The sequence below is a fragment of the Pongo pygmaeus genome, chromosome 11 (genome assembly GCF_028885625.2).
Source record: "Pongo pygmaeus isolate AG05252 chromosome 11, NHGRI_mPonPyg2-v2.0_pri, whole genome shotgun sequence".
Classification (NCBI taxonomy): domain Eukaryota; kingdom Metazoa; phylum Chordata; class Mammalia; order Primates; family Hominidae; genus Pongo; species Pongo pygmaeus.
The window spans coordinates 77,483,356-77,507,794 of NC_072384.2; the positions used below are offsets into that span (position 1 = coordinate 77,483,356).

At 40.6% G+C, this 24,439-nt stretch overlaps 1 protein-coding gene across 2 annotated transcripts in view; it reads right to left on the reverse strand.

The window, feature by feature from the left end:
* Window positions 1-24,439, reverse strand: part of PDE11A (phosphodiesterase 11A) — a 466,208-nt gene that overhangs the window by 207,078 nt on the left and 234,691 nt on the right. For both annotated transcript variants that reach the window (XM_054478305.1, XM_054478303.1), the window contains exon 6: window positions 18,145-18,277. In XM_054478305.1, coding sequence (XP_054334280.1) covers window positions 18,145-18,277 — 133 coding nt within the window. The remainder of the gene's footprint in view (window positions 1-18,144; window positions 18,278-24,439) is intronic.

A 24,439-nucleotide genomic window follows, 5' to 3' on the forward strand; every position in this document is an offset into this window, starting at 1 on the left:
TTATTGTCTGAACTTTCACATTTAAATTTATAACCCAACTGAAAATGATTTTCATGTATAATATGAGCTAGGAGTCAAAATTTCTTTTTTTTTTAATGGATATTCAATTGATACAGCACTGTTTTGAGGGAAAAAGCAATACCTCTCCCCATCACTCTACTGTGCCATCATTTTCATTAATCAGCTGTCCATATATATTTGGATCTGTTTCTGAACTCTCTATTCTAGTCCATTGATCTAGGTATCTGTCCTTATGCCAGTACCATACTGTCTTAAATAATACGGTTGTATAATAAGGCTCAGTATCTAGTAGTGCAAATCCTCCAACTTTGTCCTTCTTCAAGATTGTCTTGACTATTTTTGACCTCTGGCATTTACATATAAATTTTAGAATCAATTTGTAGTTTATACACATACATATACATTCCTGAGATTTTTATTGGTATTTTTTGAATCTATCAGTTTGGGGGAGAATTGCCACCTTTACAAAACTGAGTCTTTCAATCCATAAATATCCCTTAATTTATTTAAGGCTCTTAAAATTTCTCTTAGCAAAGTTTGGTAGTTTTCCATGTAGTGTTCTTACACATAATTTGTTATATTTGTATCCTGATGTTTAAAAACTTCATGTTATTGTAAATAACAGTAGTATTTTATTTTCTAATGCTTGTAATTGGTACATAAAAATATAATTGACTTTTTAATATTAAATTTGTTTCCATCAATCTTGCTACATTCAATTATTAACTTTAATGCCTTACCTGTAAAGTGTTTTGGATTTTCTCGCCACATGATCACATCATCTTATCCTTTAATTCTTATACCTTTTAGTCATGTAATTTTAGATTATGTGATTTTTCCTTTTTTAGTTTGTTAATAGAGTGAATTACATTTATTGATATTTGAGAATTCCAGATGAAAAAACAAAAACATAAGCATAAATCATTCGCCCAGTGTACTCTTCCCAAAAATATTTATTTACTACCTCCTATGCACCAGACACATTGCTTAGTATTGAGGATAGAAAAATGGATTCAAATAGTCATTACCCTTGAGCTACTCACAGTCTAGGAAAGATAGAAATATTGAGATAAAATAAGTGTCCAAGTAGAGGATGTTCAAACACTATTGGAAAGACAACAATGGACTCTGTTTAGAGAAATCAGGAGCAGCCCAAGACCCTTTACAATGACTCTTCAAAGACAACAGTGATGATGATAAGCTCACATTTGTTAGATGTTCACTCTCTGTCTGGCATTCCGCTCAGCACTCTCTTATGCATTATTTTATACTTTTTACAACCACCCCATGAAGTAGGTCCTGTTATCATCCTCTCTTATCAGATGAGACTTAGAGGGATTAACTGCCTTGAATGAGAGAGATTGGCTCAAAGGAGCACAGTCAATGGCAAACACATCCATCAAAGTTATCTTCCAAAAAAACAAACTGGTTTTCTTCCCCTTCCTAAGGATAAAATCTGAATTAAGGCAATACCAGTAAGCATGAAGAGAAGAAAGCCAATTTTAGAAAGGTATAATCTACAGACTTAGGCTAGCCACAGCAGCACTAGGATGGCTGGGTCTACTTTGTTTTGCTGAGGGAGCGACACATACCATTATACAGAGCACTGGGTCTGAGGCAGCACTGAGTAGTAAGCACAATTGTCTCTGCCAACTCTGGGACAACAGTAGCTCCTGTCTAATGTCTCCTATGAAATCTGGGCAGCTGAAGGACAGGTCATAATGCGCAAGAAGAAAAGGAACATTCAGTAAGAAAGACAATTTAGAAGCTGGTGGTGAGAAAAACAAATCTTAGGCTGTTCGCCAGTTAAATAAAAGAGAATTTTGTTTACCCATCACTTTTAAAGCACTACAGTTCCCCAAAAGAGTTTTTTTTATTCTGGGAAAGTGGGAGTATGCACTCTCCCATCCTCATGGAGGATAACATTGAGGTTTCTGGCTTGAGTAAAGGTGGAAGAGTTCCTTGAAGTGGGGAACACGGGAAATTTGAGGGAAATGATACGAACTCCCAATGGACACACATTACAAGTGAGAGGGGCTGGAGATACTAATCTTGGAGTCACCAGTCCTCTGGGTTAATTGCATGGGTAAGATTTAAGTTAATTGCATGATTATTGCAAGAGAGAACTTGTCCAACAAAAAGACTAAAAATTGAACTTTGGGGAACACAATATTTAGTGCTAGAAGAAAAAGGTGACATCAGTGACAGGGATGGACAAGAACTCCAAAGCTCATGCTCTTAACCTGAAGGCTTTACTACATCCACAATGTGTGAACAGATTTCTACAGCCTTTCCGGAAATAGGTTTATTGATATGTATCCAGAGCCTAAAAAAGTATAAATACATACTCTTTGACCTATCAATTTCCTATCTAGCAATTTATCCTCTGGTAATTATCAAAGCTATGCACAAAGCTTTACATGTAAAAGTGTGAACCATAGCATTATTTATCTTAGTGATTTATTAGAATAACATGAATATCCAACTGGAGGGAGTTGGTTAAGTAAATCATAGCACATTCACACAACAGAATATTATGCATCTAATTAAAATCATGCTATAGAAGAATAGTTACTCATATGGAAAATATTTAATATATTAAATGATAATAGTGTACAAGCCTGTGGGTATACAAAAGCATATTATATACATTGAAGGATCCTGGAAAAATTATGACCATAATAGTTTCCTTTGAATTTCTTGGCTATTAGAATTTTAAAATTATTGTTCCTAGTTTGTAAATTTTAGATAATAAACACAGATAATTTGTCCATAAGGGAAGAAGTTCTTTTCTAAGTAGAACTTAGGGGGAGCAACAGTGTCCAATGCTATAGAGAAGTCTAATAAGATAAGGACTGAAAATGGCTTACTGAATTTAGCAACATAGTGGGATCATTGAAGGCAAAAATGGTCAAGGGAAGAAAGGATGTGATCAGGAATAAAAGTCAAGTGGTTAGTCCTGGAAGAGAGGAAGGCCATACTGAGAAAGCAGAGCTGCATCTATTCAGAGCTGGAGTCTTGTATGGGCTGAGCACAGGAGAAGAGGTGAAGCATCAGAGAATGCAGAGGGTGTCTTTAAAGTGTTTCCATTGTGTTTGAGGGAAGGAGGTGAAGCTAAGGAATGGTGATGATCAACATGCTTGGTGAGCCCAATCAGGTGGGAGAGGAGAACAAGGAAGGATGGCAGAGTGTGAGGAGAGTGAATTTTTCCATTTTAAAATCATTAATGAAATTCCCTAATTGCCTATTTGCGGCAGCAGCTATTGTTTCTGGAAAACTGTGCTAATCCAGGTTAGTTCATGTAACCATATGAAAAGGCAAGGCCCAGGAGTCCATTTTATCCTCTGCAGGGGCTGGAGGAAAAGGAGAAGGGAGATGAAAAAAGCATAGGATGTCTAAAGAATAAATTCCAAACAGGGAGAAAGAGTAATAAGCAAGTATGAAGGAAAGAATCATTCCTGTTCACCAGATAACCCCAACTCTCCATATCAAATCAGTCAATGGAGCTCAAAAATGCCCATCAGCCACACCACCCAATGAAGTCACCCAAAGTTTCAATGCCTCAATTTTATCATTAATATTTATCTCCTGCACACCAAAATGGTAACATTGGTTATCTTCATATTTTGGCCTCACAGCTGATTCTCATCTTTGTGCTTTTTCTTGTTTTCCAAGTTGTTTTATGAAAATTTGTGTGTGAAAGGGTTTCAAAATTTGTAAGGAGTTTTACAAATACAAATATTGCTAATATTGAAAGGAACACCTGCCAAAAAATTTGCTTTATTGTTCCACACGGTGCCTTGGTCATTCTTGGTTTAACATTCACACTATTAGAGTCTCAAAAGTTAGACCACGTGAGACAAAGCAGCCTTTCTAAAAGGCAACAGTTAAACTAAATATATTTCTGGGAGTGCTTAGTTCTTTCCAAGCAAAGACATGTCTACTTAAAAATGTCACCTAGTTTCTGTCCTCATGGGGCCTTTCCAATTAATGGATCTAATTAAAGATGGTTTAGCTCTTGGAGCCATCAACATGTACTTGTTATATTTTCCAGCCTCTCAAAGGTGGTCAAAGGAAATGTTAAATAAATTGGTGATAATATAATACTATTTATTAATGTTCAGCATATTTCCTTTCTTTAGAAAGATATGTACAACTTTAACAATAATCTAAAGCAACACTTTCTCCCCAAAGATAATCTATTGGTGAGAAATTCTAGTAACCAGACAAGCTGAGGGAGCCAATGTTCCAAGTCAGTCCCTTGATTTCCGTGAAATAATAGAGAGAGAATTGAGTTTGGCCTATCTTACCTGAACATAGGATTAATCCTAATGGCTTGTAGAATAGTGCCTGTATATGATTCCTTAAATTCCTGAAAAATAAACGATTGTGTTTGGAGCTGAGGCATTTTCTCCACTGCCCATGCAGCAAAGTCTGTTAGATTCTTAGAACTGTGGGACTTGTATTTGTTTTCACTACCCACTGCTTCCCCATTTTATATTTTATTTAAGTCTTAGTAATCCCCCTAACTTCTAACCTCTAACTTGTGTGACTTGTATTTGTTTTCACTACCCACTGCTTCCCCATTTTATATTTTATTTAAGTCTTAGTAATCCCCCTAACTTCTAACCTCTAACCTTCCTTCCCCTCCTGCTCATCTGTAATTCTTATGTCCACTGTCCAATCTACCCATCTTCTCAGGAAAAGTTCTCAAACTGGTTCACACTAAGTAACAGAAACTGAGAGAAGACTGACAAGAGCAAATGAATTTCAGCTGATCCACAAAGCGTTGTCTCTTAATGTTTTCAATTTTGCACATTTCCCTTTGTAACAGAAGCATAACTGATAGACCAGAAGGTGTTACAGAGAATAGAGAATGACCTGTCCTGCCAGGCTTGCTCTCAGAAGCCACTGTGGGGGTGCGGGAGTGCTCCACCACAAAGATCTGGCAGGCAAAATGGGCTTTAAAGCTCTAAATCAAAGAATCTCAGAGCCTGGAGCCCCATTATCCTTAAGTGCTACATGACAAGGATAAGTACTATTGAGTTGTCTATAATAGGCTTTAAAAAAATCAGAGGAAAAACTTTACATGGAAGAACTGCATGGGACTGAAGAGCTACAGAGTTCAGATCACACCACCTTAGTGTTAATTGTGTAACTCTGGGCATTGGCCTTCCATGGCAGAGGAGATCTAGGTACTGATGGGTTTCCCACCTCTCCTGAATTTGTAACAAATAAATGGACCACCAAATCCATCCATGCATAAGGCCTGCCCTACTTTCTAGTTAATTTCTGACATTCCCTTTGCTGAATGAACCTTTTCTATTTAAATGTTGAGTCCAAGTGTTCATTCTTATTGTAGGCAAAAAGCAAATACTGCATGTGATGGCTTTGAAAATTCTCTCCATAACTATACAAATGGAAGGAAATACTGAATTAAACAATAGAATATAATACCTTAGACTGACTAAATAATGGCTTGTTTTGCATTAGTGTATTTGTTTTAATGCGTTCTTTGAATCTAATAAAAAGAGAAGGGCAGAAAGTATCACAGATGATATATTAAAGTGCAACTAACTACAGAAAGTTGAATTCTGAGGCACATTGCCAGTTGAAAGCAAGGACAGAATGATTGTAATGGTGAGGATATTCGTAAATAGAGTATGCATTCTAAGAAGTCACCTAATACAACAGGTGGTCATCTGCAAATGCAGTTTATGTACATGCTATTGGGACAATCTCAGACAATGCTCCTAGTTGGAATAAATCCCAAGAAACAGAGGCAAAGGCGAATAGAAAATAATCCATCTGAATTCCCCAAAGATACAGCAAGGCAAATTGACTTGTTTAGATATTGTATTATTTCAAACATGGTTTTAGACAATTGCTTATAACTTTAAGAAGACTCAAAATAACCTGGTAAAACATAATTTCATATAAGATATAGACAGTCTAAGATTTTAGAATATCTTTAAAATTTTTCATGATTATAAAAATAATATGAACACATGAAAAATTTAAAGCACAAATAAAATCAAAAGCCCTAACCCTTCCATCTTTAGAGATAGCAATTATTAACAGTTTGGTACAAGTCCTTCCTCATCTTTTCTTATAAATATGTATTAAGTTCATATGTCAATATATAATATATTTAATGACAAATCATATTCATAAATTACACATAGATAATATATTTGACAATATTGAACAATATTCAACAAGAATGTCTATTATGTACTAAACATTGTTCTAGGTGTTGGGGATACATCAGTGAAAAAAAACAACAAAATCCTCACCTTCACAGAGCTTACATTTTAGTGATAGAAGAGATGGTAAACAATACAAAGATAAGTTAATAAATTATATGTTAGAAGATGTTAAGATGATGGGGAAAAAACAGATAAGAGGGGTAAGGAGTACCAAGGGTATCAGGCCTCACTGTCAGGTAACATTTGAATAATGGTCTTAAAGAGGAGAGGATATGAGCCATGCAGATATTGGGGGAAGAGTATTTCAGCTGAGGGAGTAGCCAGTGCAAAGCCCCTGAGGTGGGCGTGTAAGTGGCACGTTGTAGGAACAAGGAGACTAGTGTGGCTTGCGTAGTATGAGTAAGGGATGGGGGTGGATGATAGGGTGCCAGATGGTGTATGGCATTATAGATCTCTGAAAGAATTGCAAATTTGGCTTTTACTCCAGTGAAATAGGGAGACACTGAAGAGTGTGTGAGCAGAGTTGTAACGTAACTTAAAATTTAATAGCCTCTGACTATTGTGTGAAGAAAAGAGTATAGAGGGGAAAAGTGGAAGGAGAGGGACAGTTTAAGAGGATTTGTACATGAAATAGTACAGGGATGATGGTAGCTTGGATCTCGGTGGTAGCAGCTGAGTGGTAAGAAGTGGTCAGATTCTGGATAAATTATGCATTTGGACTTCCTGATGAATTCATGTTCAACATGAGAGAAAGGGAGAATCATGCCTATACTTTTTTTGACATAAGCATCCTGAAGGATCATGTTGCCTCAATAGAGATATGGAAACAGAGAGAGGAACAGGCTTGGGGGGCAGGAGACTGTGGCCTGTGCTTTAGTCATGTTAAGTTTAAAATACCTATTAAAATATGCATATACTGTTTATGTATATATACCCACATATATTATTCTATACATACTTCTATACATTATTTTAAACATATTTCTCTGTTTACTTTTTTCTTATAGACATTTTAAAATATCAGGATATATAGATTGCTTCATGGGATAGACATTGTGCATGGACTAAATTTTAGTCTTTATTAGGGTATGATAGGCAAAATTCTTTTTTTTTTTTTTTTTTGAGATGGGGTCTCACTCTATAGCCAGGTTGGAGTGCAGTGGCGCGATCTTGGCTCACTGCAACCTCCGCCTCCTGAGTTCAAGTGATTCTCCTGCCTCAGCCTCCCAAGTAGCTGGGACTACAGGTGTGTGCCACCATGCCTGGCTATTTTTTTTTTTTTCGTATTTTTAGTACAGACAGGGTTTCACCATGTTAGCCAGGAAGGTCTCGATCTCCTGACCTCGTGATCTGCCTCCCTCAGCCTCCCAAAGTGCTGGGATTACAGGCGTGAGCCACCGTGCCCAGCAAAATTCTAAGATGCCCTCTAAGAATCCCACCTGCCACCACTCCCAACTCTGGCTTCCTACATATCTTGAATAATCCTTTCCCTTGAGTGTGGACAGGGCCTGTGAATATGTTAGCACAGTCACTTCCCTGGTGATGTTACGTTACATGGCAAAGATGATGGGATAATCACTCCTGAGATTATATAAGCCACTCTGGACATTATGTAAGCTTCTGTCACAGCCAACTGGAGTGAGATTCTCCCATTGGATTTGAAGAAGTAAGCTGCCATGTGATGAGAGGGCCACATTCTAGGACTCAAGGGCAATCTCCAGGAGCTAAGATAGACCCTGGGCCATGGCCGGCAGAAAAATGAGAGCCTCAATCTACAACTGCGAGGAACTCAATTCTCCCAACAACCTGAATGAGCTTTAAAAAGAACGCCAAGATCCAAATGAGAATTCCACATGGCCAATATCTTAATTTCAGCCTTGTGAGACCCTGAGCAGAGAACTCAGCAATGCCATGCCCAGACTTCTGACCCACAGAAACTGTGAGATAATAATCAGGTGTTGTTTTGGCTGGGCGCGGTGGCTCACGCCTGTAATCCTAGCACTTTGGGAGGCAAAGGTGGGTGGATCACTTGAGGTCAGGAATTCAAGACCAGCCTGGCCAACCTGGTGAAACCCTGTCTCTGCTAAAAATACAAAAAATTAGCCGGGCATGGTGGTGTGCACCTGTAATCCCAGTTACTCGGGAGGCTGAGGCAGGAGAATTGCTTGAACCCAGGAGGCAGAGGTTGCAGTGAGCTGAGAATGCACCACTGCACTCCAGCCTGGAAGACAAAGAAAGACTCCATCTCAAATAATAATAATAATAATAGTAATAATAATAATAATAATAATCGGGTGTTGTTTTAAGTGCTGAGTTTGTGGTGATCTGTTTTGCTGCAATAGAAAATTAATATACATAATAATCCTGACAATGTCTTCAGAAACACACATGGATACCCTGTTCCCATGGAGCAGATGACTGATAAAGCTACAAAACCTAAGAACAGATAACCCATAAACATGAGGGTTTCTTGTACTGTTATAAATAAATATAATATTATATTGAGTAGGTCTTTTCTGTCTTACATTCTTTTCATAGAATCTTGTAACAGAATAAACCATGATTTTCATAAGGTCGCAGAATTTAAAGCTCACAAACGTAGTTCTAGCTCTGTGACATCTTATATAATCTTCTGTCATAATTTTTCCACCCATAAGCCAAAGAGTTTGGCCTTAAAACCATGTATGCTATCAAGCCCAGCAGGTGCCACTTTTGAGAGCCAACTCAAACAGGCATTCAGAAGGCAAGTAATCACTATGGCTCGCCTGCTAAGTCTGCTCTGTTCACCACAAGGAGGGAACTCCATTAAATATTTAAGGCAATCACTAAGAGAATACCCAGCAGGTAAACAACTATGATTACTTGCCCCATAGCCCTCTCAGCAGGCATCTGACAGCACTTGGGATGGGGTTTACATCACATTAAAGACATCCCTTTGTAGCTTCTATCAAAAGGAAGACCAACAGTTTCAAAACTGAGATTTCAAAATAAGGATCATTCTCTTGCTGCATATCTTTGGGCAGAGTTTCTAAGGACTTCCCTGAATTTTATCAAGATAGGAAAGACACAGAAATTAGAAATCTAGTTTCCCTTCATACCTTAACTGTATGCCTAAAGCAAAGCTTGATAGAGTAAATTATCTCTTACTAACAGAAAATAGCCACTGGTGTCATGAATTCCCAAATTGGCAAGCTTCCTATGCTAGTCTGAATTGAAGAAGAAACTATCAAATGCACACAAGTGGGTGTACTGGGATCAGCACCAGCAGTTATCAATCTGAAGAATTCACAATATGGTCCATGGGGTAAGTCATTCATAAGTTGCTGCTGAAATATTTCATTCACATAATAGGGAACACCTCCCTATCCCACCAACACTGATCAGGAAAACCCATTTGGGCTTAACATGAACAAAAACTAAACCTCTATTATATTAAGCCACAGAAATTTTGAAGTTTATCTATTACTTTAACTGATACAGGGATTGTAAATGTAGTCATCAGGGCTATGTTTGAAATATACAAGTGTAACTGGCTTTAGCTGTGTTTTAAGGATTGGTGCAGCTTTAGCTGTATGTTTTAAGGATTGGTGGGTTGCATAGGCTTGGGCAGTACAGGAATTACAGTAGGTAGCTAGTCAGGAAGGAGCAGGGCAGGAGAGGCCCCCTCCGACCCCTCCACGAATGTCAGGTGACCATCAGGTGATGGTCAGGTGGTTGTTAAACTGTCTCTCTAAAATAATAATTGGCCGCAGCCAGTGCCAACAAAAGGCAGTCTCCCAATAGATAGAAAAACCCTGAAACTAGTGATCAGTAGTGTGATGGTTAATACTGAGTGTTAACTTGATTGGATTCTAGGATGCAAAGTATTGATCCTAGGTGTGTCTGTAAGGGTGTTACCAAAGGAGATTAACATTTGAGTCTGTGGGCTGGGAAAGGCAGACCCACCCTTAATCTGGGTAGGCAACATCTAATCAGCTGCCAGCACAGCTAGACTATAAAGCAGGCATAAAAATATGAACAAGTCAGATCGGCTTAGCCTTTTAGCCTACATCTTTCTCTTGTGCTGGATGCTTACTGCCCTTGAACATCAGACTCCAAGTTCTTCAGCTTTGGGACTTGGACTGGCTTCCTTGCTCCTCAGCTTACAGCCTATTGTAGGATCTTGTGATCATATGAGTTAATACTCCTTAATACTCCTATCTATCTATCTATCTATCTATCTATCTATCTATCTATCTATCTCCTATTAGTTCTGTCCTTCTAGACAACCCTGACTAATACAAGTTGCTTCCTGATAAGATCTTGGGAGTTGGGCAAGCAGACTCAAGCATGTGCATTAAGAGGCAAAATGGCAGAGTTTAACTGGTATATGACCTTCGAGAAACATTCAGCTGGTAAGGGAAGAATGCCTCCAGTAAGCATGCATACAACTCCAGTAAACACACTATGCGTGCTCCCCTTCCAAGCGCTAGCAGGCCACTATGCAGACAGCACACTCCAAGGGAAGAGTCAGGGAGAAGGAATGAAAGATCCTGGAAGTATGTCAATGCATAAAATTCCAAGTCAAAGATCAAATAGCGCACTTGATTTCTCAAGTCACCTGCTTGGCCCTCCTCCAAGAAAGTACTTCCTTTCATTCCTGCTCTAAAGCTTTTTTTTAAAAAATTTTCAATCCTGCTCTAAAACTTGCCACAGTCTCTCCTTCTGCCTAATGCCCCTCACTCAAATTCTTTCTTCTTAGGAGGCAAGAATTGAGGTTGCTGCAGACCCACATGGATTTGCCACCACTAACACAGCCAGCCCCCACATTTAATCATCTCCAATGTGCCTAGGAAACCTGGTGCGTGGATGTCTGCACACTCTTATCATACTGCTGGCTCCTATAAGGGAGGACCTGGTGACTATATCTGCACAGTTTATAAGATATTTATGTAGGACTTTACATGTTGCAAACTAAGTGGTATGCCCAAGACTCCACAGCTCATGAGCAGAGCAGATAGGACAAAAAGGTAGGTATGCTGGCCATGAGTTCATGTACCTGTGAGGAGGGAGAAAGGAAGAATGTGGTGACTCTATTACCTAGGCAGACCCTCAGCAGCTGATGCTTTCCCCAAGAGGATGCTAAAGGAAAGATCATTGAATCAGGAACCAGAAGGCCCAGAGTGTGTTCTGTGCTCTGCCTTAAGAAAGCTGTGTGGCCTTGGCAGACCAGTTCAGCTCCCCAAGTCTCCATTTCCGCCCCTGTAAGCTAAAAAATATCCAATGTTTCTATTTACTGAAAGTTGATGTATCCATAGTATGAAATCCCAGAATAGGGCCAATCCATTTTGGGGCATTCTATCCCAATTTCTGAAGAATCGGGGTCAGTTAAAAAGAATTCAGGTTGCCAGAATTAGCCACTGAGCTATTGAGAAATTTAGAATAGATATTAGTGATAGAGGCAGGAGGCAGACAAAGGCCTAGACAGATAGAGAAGGATCTCTGGAGAATTTCCAACCTGCCCCACAAGTGTTACACCAGATGTTTTGTGCAGATAAGGGAACCTGCACAGGGGGCTTACCTGGGCATGCCCGCAGCATACTGGAGGCCCACATGCACTGGGGGAATGGTGTGGGGCCACCAGAAATTCGGGCCTAATGCAGGGGAGGAGCCTGGCCTCTTCAGCTGGTGTGTAGTGGCCCTGGTATTCAATTTGGGAGGTGGAAACCTGCTCACAGGACCCCCTCTCTTTGCTGAGAGGTTTCTTTTCACTTAATACATTCCACCCTCCTCACCCTTCAATGTGTCTGCCTGCCTAATTCTTCCTGGTCATGAGACAAGAACCCAGATTAGCTGACCTAAGAAGCAAAAAAATCCTGCATCATTTTGGTGGCCTCTATGGGGACTTGTCAGAAGGGTGAGTAAAATGCGGACCCAAACATCTCTCTCACTTTTGTTTCTGAGCTTTCTCATCCTCAGACTTTTTCTGAAGGCAGAGGAAATTGCCCCCTTCCCCGCCCCATCATTCTCAGGCATTGGAAATGTCGGCCTCAGTCCAACCCATTCTTTTTCATGGATTTTCCTTCATTTTGGGGGGAATGTATTGGTACCTATCTTTTCTTTTACAATATTAGGGGTGTTTCACCCTCACCCCAATGGTCGCAGGCATGTGTACAGGACAGACAGGTGAGTGGTGGCTCCCTGCCCCACTCCTCTCCTGTCTGGGTCACACAGCCTGGGCCTGGGGTGGCTAGCTGGCCAGTGTTCCCCACCAGGCACCCGCAGAGTCTTCCTTTCCCCTGGCCAAGGGATCCAGCTCGGTGGGAACCCCAGCAAGGAGACAGCAATTAAAGGTTTCTCTCTCTGATGAAGAAACCCATTGCATAAGAATAAGAGGTTTCTCCCCCAGGAATCTTCCCAGGCTTGCACCTAAGCTTTTTTTTCTTCCTTTTCTCCACCCTGTTAGCTGTTAAAACAGCTTTGCAGATATAGGGAGCTTTTCTATGCAAGAGTTTTTTTTTTTCCTTTTGGAAGCCATCTTGTTAGGCCAGGAACCAAATTCACAAGACACCCTTTTTCTCTCCCTTGTTTGAGGAGAACCCAGCTCCTCAGCTTTACCTTAGCATTCAGCTTATGATAAGGAGGCAGCAGCCAGCTGCTGGCTGCAGTCTGTCAAGGTCTAAGGAATGCAAAGGTTATGACAACGGTGGATACAGGGTGTATGTGGGTGGGTACAGGTATTCCCACCCTCTAGGCCCCTCTGTTAACATGAGTGGAAGCTGCACTGACACCTATGGATAGCACCCTGTCAAGGTTGCCAGGACTTGAAGATACAAGGACAGAAGAAAGAAAAGAAACACCTCTTGTTTCTCTCCCTCATGTACCCCATATTTGCCAGGAAGACAAAGGAATTAGGGACACCTTATCCCATCTTCGTAGCTGGGTAACCATTCATCTTTAGTCTGTACCTCTCTCAAATGCATCCTGAGGCCTGGGGGCTCCTTAGAGAAAATGCCTTCTTTTTCCTCCTCTGTCCTCTCTTCACAGACGGGTAATTGTGTCCCCCTACTACAGGATACTCCCCTCGGATGCATCCTCCAAACTGGGAAAAGTTAATTTCCCAGACCTTAAACTGCTTGGCTTAGAACTGAGCTGAGGGTGAGAGGTGACAGCATGCTGGCAGCCCTCACTCGCTCTTGGCACCTCCTTGGCCTTGGCGCCCACTCTGGCTGCACTATAGGAGCTCTTCAGCCTGCCACTGCACTGTGGGAGCCCCTCTCTGGGCTGGCCAAGGTTGCAGCCAGCTCCCTCTGCTTGCAGGCAGGTGTGGAGGGAGAGGCACAGGTGGGAACTGGGGCTGCGCGTGGTGCTCGCGGCCCAGCACAAGTTCTGGGTGGGTGTGGGCTCCGCGGGCCCTGCACTCGGAGTGGCCAGCTAGTGCTGCCAGCCCTGGGCAGTGAGGGACTTAGCACCTGGGCCAGCAGCTGCAGAGGGTGTGCTGGGTCCCCCAGCAGTGCTGGCTCACCGGCACTGTGCTCAAATTCTCGTCGGGCCTCAGCTGCCTCCTTGCGGGGCAGGGCTCGGGACCTGCAGCCTGCCATGCCCGAATCTCCCCCCTGCCATGCGCTCCTGCGCTGCCTGAGCCTTCCCGACGAGCGCTGCCCCTTGCCCTGCAGCACCCGGTCCCATCGACCGCCCAACGGCTGATGAGTGTGGGCACACGGTGCAGGACAGGTGGGCAGCTCTACCTGTGGCCCCAGTGCGGGATCCACTAGGTGAAGCCAGCTGGGCTCCTGAGTCTAGTGGGGACTTGGAGAACCTTTATGTCTAGCTAAAGGATTGTAAATACACCAATCAGCACTCTGTGTCTAGCTCAAGGTTTGTAAATGCACCAATCAGTGCTCTGGGTCTAGCTAATCTAGTGGGGACTTGGAGAACCGTTATGTCTAGCTAAACAATTGTAAATACACCAATCAGCACTCTGTGTCTAGCTCAAGGTTTGTAAACACACCAATCAGCACCCTGTGTCTAGCTCAAGGTTTGTAAATGCACCAATTACTGCTCTGTGTCTAGCTAATCTGGTGGGGACTTGGAGAACTTTTGTGTCTATCTTGGGGATTGTAAACACACCAATCAGCACCCTGTCAAAACGGACCAATCAGCTCCCTGTAAAACAGACCAATCAGCTCTCTGTAAAATGGACCAATCAGCAGGGTGTGGGTGGGACCAGATAAGGGAATAAAAGCAGGCTGCCCGAGCCAGCAGCGGCAACCGGCTAGGGTCCCCTACCACGGTGTGGAAGCTTTGTTCTTTTGCTCTTTGCAATAAACCTTGCTGCTGCTCAATCTTTGGGTCCGCACTGCCTTTATGAGCTGTAACACTCACCATGAAGGTCAGCATCTTCACTCCTGAGGCCAGCGAGACCATGAACCCACCTGGAGGAATGAATAACTCCAGACAGGAGGAACGAACAACTCCAGATGCGCCACCTGAAGAGCTGTAACACTCACCACAAAGGTCTGCAGCTTCACTCCTGAAGCCAGCAAGACCACGAACCCACCAGAAAGAAAAAACTCCAAACACATTCGAACATCAGAAGGAACAAACTCTGGACACACCATCTTTAAGAACTGTAACACTCACCACAAGGGTCCACGGCTTTATTCTTGAAGTCAGTGAGACCAAGAACCCACCAATTCCGGACACAAGGGGAAGGGAATCCAGAAGCCTGACATGCCAGCAAAAGGGTAAAAGTTTCTTTTACCACTTGGACTTTTGGCCTCTCCCTCCCTGTGCAAACTGGTAAAAGGAATGGTAAGGATCACTGTTTATATTCTCTGTAAAGTTTTGATTAATGAAAAAGGATTTATGAGTTTGGTCTTAAGCTGTAGCCAATCTGGTATGCTTTGCATGTCTTTCTATATGGTTCTGTCAGAAAGAGGGGTACTTTAGGATAGGATGTGGGTGTAGGACCCCATAAGTCCACTTTTCAAGTCAGCCCAGCAAACTGGTCAGTAACAAACTTTGCTGCAGGCTTGCATCTTGTTTACATCCTTGGGAGCATGACCTGTAACTACGTGGGAGTGCTTTGTTTTAGTCTCTGACATTTTACAATGGTGGCTCAGGTTCAATCCTGGCTTGGAGAATGAGTACTTTTTTTTTTTTTTTTTTTGAGATGGAGTCTCACTCTGTCACCCAGGCTGGAGTGCAGTGGCGCGATCTTGGCTGACTGCAAGCTCCACCTCCTGGGTTCACGGAGAATGAGTACTTTCAAGTTAATAGCTGTGTGACGTCTACCGTTTGCTGATTCTCTTCCCCTCCGTGAACAACTTTTAGCTTCTCTTCTTAAATCTTCCCTTTTCTGAGCTACCATTAAAGATTCTAGATGTTGTAAAAACTGCTTACCTCCCACTTTGAAAATACTTCGTACACTGGTAGTTAAGTCATAACCTTAATTGAGGCTTGTTGGTTTCACCTCTGAGGTTACTTTTGGTAAAGTTCAAAAGCCAGAAATATTGGCTGCTTGGCATGGCTAAAGTCAGGTAATAAGGGATTTAAAAGGACTTTCTTAAGGAGTGCTCAGCTTAATTAAAAGCAGATACTCAAGTATGTTTAAAGGACCTTTATGGTTTTTTTCCCTTCTTGAATCTTGTTTTTCTGGAAAAAGGTTTCTTCTCAGTTGACTGAATTATTTTTCTCCATTTTGTCTTGCCACTCTTAATGCACACATGAGAGGCCCTAAAATAATTTCTGATGGCCTGTGACTCCTTGGGAAAAACAGAGAAGACACCACAGATCCCATTTTGTGAGAAACCTCTGTTTTCCTCATGGAACCTCAGAAATTAGAGGCAGGTAGATCCCTCTCAAAATCTGTTTTTGTCTTCCAGCTGTACCTGTTTGTTAGGCCCTAGAAAACACAAGCTTTCCTAGCCTTGCTCTTAAAGGGCTACACCCAGAGGCCAATAATCCAATTAGATTGGCAAATGAAAAATCTTACAACTACTAGATTTTCTTCTCTCTGTCTATATAATCATATATGTGTTATGTGTGTTATGTTTATAAAGAAAAGAGCTCTAATTAATGGTTTGAAGGAAAATAAGCACTTAGATGAAATTTTTTTTAAAAGAAAGATAAAACTGTAATACTTTTTAGTATTTAGTCTGTCGTTCCTTCTCCAAAGAGGTACATCTAACTGCCATTAGAATAGGGGCAAAGACGGATCTTAACTGCTTCCTGCTGACAGGGGGCACTATTTTGGGAAGATGGCAGTCAGATCTCCCTCAGAGGCCTATCTAAGGGTCCCCAGTAAAAGGGAGCCATCGTCTGTGGTTCTGGTTGCATGACCGTTTGGAGTTCAATGGCCTAAAGGGGAGAAGAGACTAACTTCTCTGACATAAAATCAGTCCTAACTCAACCACAATGGAAAAGTACATAAATGGTTGACATCTGTAAATCATTTTCAGTGCTCCAGTCATATAACCAAGTTAGTAGTGTTCTACCTTACCAGAGGAGAACCAAAGAACTTTTAACTGTGAACTTTCCCAAGGAAAGGTAAGTCAAATTTCAGATTTAATGTATAAAAACTGAGGAGAACTAGAGGGTAGTCAGTGTTACGATAGCCAAGGGAGCAGCTGGAAAGGCACCCAGCCCAGACTAGGAGTTCATTTAAGGATTTAGGAGCCTCTAACCTCAAGAAGGAATAGAAAATACATGGAAAATGTAGCCTGGGGAAGAGAGTTCTAGGCAGCTACAGGGAGGTGGTAAGCTTGGGAATATAAGGTTTTCCTGCAGAGATCTGCAAAGATGATCTGACTGAAGTTGTAAATTAGACTTGGACCCCAGCCTCCCTGCCGTCACCATGTCCTGGCAACAGACAATGGAGACAGCACAGGGCAGGATTAAGAGTATGGGCTGTGGAGTCTGAGAGGTAGTAGGACTGAATCTTTGTCTGCCTCCAAAGCCATAGAGCAGCTCTCAATTTCTGTAAAATGGGAATGATGACATCTACTTCTCAGGGTTGAAGGTTAACTGTTCAGTTGTTATCATTACTAACCTATCCCTTGCTTTGTAGCCAGTGTGATCATTCTAAAATATAACTCTTGCTTCTCCCCCATTTAAAACTCAATGGTTCCCCATTGCACAGAACAAATACTCCAATTTCTTAACATGCCTTTCAGAGTTTTTTGGTGATCTGGTCCCTGCTTCCCTCTCCAGTTTTATGGATCATGGCCCTTCAGCCACATTAGATCATCTCACTTCCCCAACTCCCCATGCCTGCTCAGCTTCGCCTGGAACACATATCTCCTTACCCTTCCTCACCAAAAAAATGCCTGCTACTCTTCAGAGCTCAGCTGGGCAATCTTCAATAGGAAACCTTGTATTTAATGAATGTGTATATTCAATATGTATATATGAGTATATATATATAGAAAGAGTACACATATGTACATAGAGACATTATCAGTTTATGTGAATTTATCTGTATGATACTCTACACTACCTTAGAATGTAAACTTCAAAATTGTTTTAATATATTCTGTATATCAACACAGTGTGCCTAGATAATTAACATTAAACAATAACACCAACAAATTTACTGTTTCTTGGGAACAATTTTTATAAATATGGTAGTTGTTTTAGGGTCTATTGGGAAATAACTGTATTATATACACTTTTTATTAAATAGTTCATAGTTTAATATAAAATATACCCAATCATAAAAGAGCATCAGACTAAGGATAACCATCTTGCTACAAATCATGGTAGAGTTAGACAAGTTTTTCTAACTTAGAGTCAACAGTTGGCAATGCTAAAAATAAGATCACAGGGGAAGGATGCAAAAGAATTGCTGGTAAATGTTCCTTTTTGTGTTTCAACTATTTTCAACAGTGTGATAATTGAACCTTAGGATTGCAACCAGAGGGGCTCCTCCTACCTCTGCATCAAAGCGCGGATCCTGGTAGGCATCACTGATGTTCACTGGAAGGCCTGTTGAAGCAACCAGCTCAGCAATGCTGTTATTTATTAGCCAGTCGGAGTATGATGATTTCTCCATGCTTTCTTTGAAACTATCAGAGCACCAAGGTAGGCAGGAAGAAAAGAGAGAAACGTAAGTTTTCTTGAAATCAAACCCTATAAACTACACTAATATCAGGATAATCTGTCCTTATTAAGAAGCAATAAGTGACATTAGTCACAGAGCAATAGCAAGGTAATTATCAGTAGCTACTTCAAAATGACTTACCTGCTATAATGTATAATAATTAAATCCATGGGCAGAAACCATAGATTCCCTATGATTCAGAGAGAAACTCTAGGTTGTATTTAGGTCCCAAAGCTGGCAAACATATGTAAGGACCAAAATTAACAATAAGACACCAACAACTAATAAAATTCCATCAGCTTTCCAGTTTGCCCTTTTTAACTGAACAGACTAGATGTTTTGGCACAAGGAAGAATGAAACCCAAATGGGGAAAAATCAGGAAGTAAATTGGGAATTTAAAAAATTACAAATGCAGCAAAAGAACATATCTAGACTATGGTCTTTTAATTAGTAATTATTTGAAAAACAAAAACAATTTACTATCTTAGTCATTATTTTAATAACAGTAATATTTTAATAACTATTTTAGTATCTTAGTTAACCATTTTGGTAATTTTTGATTATGTTTCTTAACAATAGCACATATTCCACTTATAAAATCTCACTTAAAAGCCTATTTTAATGCAACAGACCCTTAACATTAATAATTAAAACTATTTTCATATTTAATTTGAACAAGGAATTTTATGCTAAATGATTTTTTTGAACTTTCCCTTTTATCACTTTCACGATAGACACTACATATACAGAAATGCTGTAAGAATTATTTAATATCCCTCATTCTTCTCCTCCTTTCCATCTTTTCTTCCACAAGTATATATTGAGCACTGCCAGGAGCCACAGAGATACAAAATTGAGAACTGTTCGAATTAGTATTGGCAAGGAAAATTTTCCTGGAAGATGTCTGATTTGTGGCTTGGCAAGTGATAACTGAAATTATGTGAATGGATGCAAGCATACTAGGGCAAGGTTTTCAAGCTGCCTTCTGTGGAACCCTGGATTTCATGAGATGTTAAATGAGTATACTACAGCAAGAATAATAATCACTGTATTGACTTTTTAATCTAAGCTGCACTATATGTAAGAAAACACTAAATGTACACATCGTCTTTGTTATTATGCAATCATGTCCCTGTGTGAAATTATGCCACATTGAGAAGGCAGGAAACTGCATGGAAAGGCCACTGGATGCATGAGTGAGTGGGACACATAAACATTATTTACCATCATTAATATATCTCATCTGTAATGATTGCTGGCCTGTGTCTGATAAATTCAGCATGTATTTGTAATGTTATTCATCCCTTATTGCATATTAAACATTAATAATACATAAACTTTATTCTCTACGGCTCTCTGGCTGAAAAATGGAAGTTTTAATAAAAAGCTGAGTGTTGTAGTTCTTAGATGGCACCTAAATCAAAGAAGTAAAAAGACTGAGTACTTCAAAGAGAAGAGGAAGCATTATTTTCTAAAACAAATCAAAACAAAAGAACAAAAAAGTTATTTTCTTTTTGCTGTTTTATATACATCTCATTTCATGAGATGAAATTTTATGTTGTGCTGCAATGAAAGCAAAATCTAGGAGAAACAAGATAATGCACCTCACACAAAGATCTAAATGACTTAGTGAAGTCATTTCTAAGTTTATAAAAGGGTATGGGCTAAATTCTGATCTTTCTTTCAGGGATTAATTGGCTTGCCAGTTCATTCTGCACTGTGTACTTTATTCCACATTTTAATTTTTGAGGTGTTCTGTGATCACACCGTTTCGAAGCTGCTGACCTAGAGTGTTCTGTGGAGTGTGGGAAGCAGCGCTGCAGCAGGAGCTGGGGAGAGGTCTGGGCACAGATGTCAAGGGAGGAACTTGAAAAACGGTTGGGTGGGGTGGGGCTCAAGGAAGGAGCCAGTTTTACCAATAAGTGTCAACAACTTCAAGCTGGGTCTTTCAGGATGAGAAAGAGTTCAGCAAGGAGAGATTGGAGGACTTAGAAGGAAACAGCAGGAACAAAAGACACAAATGCAGCAGAGTACAAAGTGTGTACTTGGCACAATGAGTAATCGTATGGTGGGAACAAAATTGAAAAAGAGGTCAAGGCTCAAAGGTGAGGCCTTGACCAAGTTGCTGAGACCTTAGTTATAGGCAATGGAGAACTATTTAAGAATACGGAGCAGGGAAGTGACGTGGTTTAAGATGTGATTTTAGAAAGCTTAATCCAGGTACAATGAGCAAGAAGAACTGGGTAAGAGACACTGAAGGTGGGAAGAGGTCCTGTAAACCACAGAAGTCATGCAGGTGGGAGGTGATGGTGCTGGTGACTCAAGAGGTACTGCAGAAGATTCCACAGGCTCTGTGGCCAGATAGCAGTGGCTTACATTTTGTTCCCGACTGTGGCCCTATTAGCAGAACACAGTCATTTTAAGGAGTGGGGAGATAGGAGAAAGATGACAGATATTCTGTAAGCTTGGGACATGTTCATTTTTGAAAGTCCAGGAACAAAATCCTATCAGTCCTCAGGACTGAAAACTCTAATCCAGAGTTAGGATAATTTTCAGGGAGAGTAAAATGCATGAGATCACTCAGGGACAGAACATGTAGGAAAATCTATATCTAGGGAAGGGAAGGAGAAGAAAAGTGGTAATAAAGGGGGAGGGGAGAAAGAGAAGAAATTTTAGGAGGAAAAGCTTAAATTTATTGCCATCTACTGTGGGCCAAGGGTCAGGCCAGATACTTTACCTGACTAATTTGTTTTGTCCTCAGATAAATCCTATGAGATGGATATGCTACTCTATATTTTATAGATCAGAAAATGGAGATCTAGGATGCTCAATAACTTTACCAAGTGGAGATAGAATTTTCACCTAAATCTGACCCCAACATCCTAAATTATAGTATTTTTCCTGTTGCCTTTCAGAAGGAGTTAATGGATAGCATTATAGCAAGAATAGTGGGTTGTCACCTAAGAACAAATAGGGAAGGGCAGTCCACATCAGAGAGAGTTTAAGGAAGCTGCTAAAGATAATAAACACTTCAGTCTGAGACTTTAGTTACAGGAACAGGGAGGAAAAACCACTGTAGTTGATAATTAAGAGCTTTAGGTCCCTACTTACAGAATTCCCAAAGAAGATATGATGACAAAAACACTTACTGAGCAGGGGCTCCTGAAAAACTCACTCTAAATCTAAAACATGCTTAGAATTTGGCTTGGTTCAGTATGCATACTGAATTGAAATCATTGTAAAATCAGTGAACAGTGTAGAAGGAATACTGACTGTGCAAGGCAGGGTTGAGGCCGTTTCTAAAGTGTAAGCTATGATCTCTGCTCTCAAGGAGCTTGCTACTTAACTGGGGAGATGAGAAATAAACACACTGACATTTAAACAATATAAAAATTAAATGCCCATTTCAAATTTCAAATGAAAAATTTTTCACATAGATGTGTTGATAAGTTACTAAGTCAACTGTACCAATCACGAGTGCTGAAGACGTCCATGGAGGGAGAAACGACTTCAGGTGTTGTAATCTAGCTAAGGCTTCAGAGAAGAGGTGAGATTCAAACTGACCTATAGGTCAGTACAACAGTGCAAACAGATTTTCTGAAAATCACCTCTGCATTTCTTCAGTTTAATGTTGCACAGGAACATAAATTAAGGCCTGAGTGATCAGATCCTCAGAGAGACAGACAGGAGAGCTGATTTGTCACTTGGTATTTACATCACTGTCTTAGTCCATTCAGGCTGCTAGAGCAAAATACCATAAGTTGGGTGACTTATAAACAACAAATATTTATTTATCACAGTTTTGAGACTAGGAAGACCAAGATCAAGGCACTGGCAGATTCAGTATCTAGTGCCTTCTTGCTTTAGTTCAGTGTCTAGTGCCTTCTTGTCCTCACATGGTAGAAAGAATGAGGGATCTCTCTGGGGCCTCTTTTATAAGGGCACTGATTCCATTCATAAGAGCTCCACCCCCGTGACCTAATCACCTCCTAAAGGCCCACCCTGTCATACCCTCACATTAGGGACTGGGTTTCAACATATGAATTTTTGGGCAGATACAAACATTCAGACCAGAGTAATCACATTCTGGCTTACGCACCAGCTCAATTTTGGAATTCCTAATGGTCTACTATAATGCAGAATCATAACACTGAGTTAGAGCTTTCAAAAGCTTGCTTCTCTTCTTTACAAACAAAAGGTAATTTTATGTTATGATTAAGATCATGAGTTTTGGCATACCTCAATCAAATGTCCCCTTTGCTGCTTTCTAGTAAAGTGATCTCAGGAAAGCTTCATCGGTAAAATGGGTATAATACTACTACTGTAGAGATTAAGATGATAATTCATGCAAAGTGCTCAGCATATTATTTTCTAAAAGCATCACATTTTCTAAACATTTTCTAAAAGCATCACAACTTTTAAAGCAAATTCTGCACATCACAGTACCCCTTTATACATTTCAGTGATGTGGTGTTGTGAGTTTAATCACAAAGGAAAGGGCCCAAATTATTTCTGCTTTTGGAAGGACACATCTAACTTTTAGAGTAAGCTCTTTCAAAAAGTTCCTACAGCTCATCACCTCCCCCTGAATTATGAGGGAACTTTTATTCAGTATGGTTTTCTCTTTTGCAATTGGTTGCTGTTGGGACAGAACATGGTAAGATCACAGACACAGCCATGTGTAATTGTGCAGGTTCTGCCTTGCACACGGATGCCCTATAAAAGGGAGAAGTGGGGGGGGGGGTGTGGAAATTAGTCTAACTGTGCTTGTTTGCTTGAAGTTGCATCCACGTGGAGAGGGCACCTTTTCCTAATTCTCACAGAGACATTTCTATGGGCTTTCAATGGCCCTCCTTCAAGCTTTTCTTCAACACATCTGAAAACTGGGCATGTAATCTCACCATCAGTGACAGGAAACTCACTACCTATCATATATAACGTTATATTTTGTGGCAGCTCAGTTTACTTTCTAATAGTCATCATCCTTGGTTCCAAGTTCCATGGTTTGTGGCCACAGAGCATGGACCTCATTATCTGACAGCCCTCAAAATATTTAGCAATAGTTAACATGTCACCCATGATCATCCACCTAACATCATTCTTCTCCCACCTGTCTCCAATTCCTTAAGTTACTCCTCTTGTGGCATACCTTCCTTATTCGTACCATGCCAGTCCTAGATGTAGCCCCCCTTGTTAACAGTCCTTTGGAGTATGAAAGCCAGTCCAGTCCACAGTTCTCTCCATGGTGTCTGAGTAGGATGAAGGGGGTATGACCACCTCCTTCATTCTAGACCCTGTTTCTAGCAACAAACGTCAGGAGTGATAGTTCCCAATAGGTCTTATTTTTGATAAGTTTTTGGAAGTTTAAATTAATATTAACCAACTTTCTTGAGTCTAAAAACTCCCACCAGAGATATCAAAGGCCAACAAATCCAATACTAAGATTTTCAGTTTGGGCCAGAACCAAGATAGAGACTCACTGCTGTTTAGAAACACAACTACACCTTGATTACTCCCAGGCCTCCAAAGCTTATGGGTGCAAATCAGTTCATGTCAACTCAGTGGTTCTTAGCTGCCATGTACATAATTGTAAGACCACAGACACCTCCAAGTCCTTCCCTGACCTCCAACCTTTGGGGATACTTATTCTTTAATTCAAGGCCCGTTGTTAAAGCCTACTGCTTAGAAATCACTTGAGGGAGCCTGACTGGTAGCTCCCAGAGTGCCAAAGCTTCACAGAAGAAGGGAAGAATACTGTCTGCCAAGCTCTATGCAGCATGTTGGTGCCTGAGCCCTAATGCCGTATTGCTTATGCCCACATTTTCACAAGTTTCCTATTTAAACAGCTCCTTTTGCCTTTGCCCATACCACTCTCTATAGACATAGAGGGTAGGGCTGGGATGCCCATTCACATTAGACGAGTACTCACGTACCAACTAATTCTTTCAACAAAAAGACAAAGACCCTTATCAATCTCCTCATGCAAGTGAATGTCTGGTGTGAATGTTGGTGTGTTTGTGTGTGTGTGTGTAGCCAACACATTAACTGTACACTGGTGCATAACAAGAAAAAACAGTGTAGAGTTCTTAGCAACATTCATTTGTTGTTGAAGACTAATGGTTGATT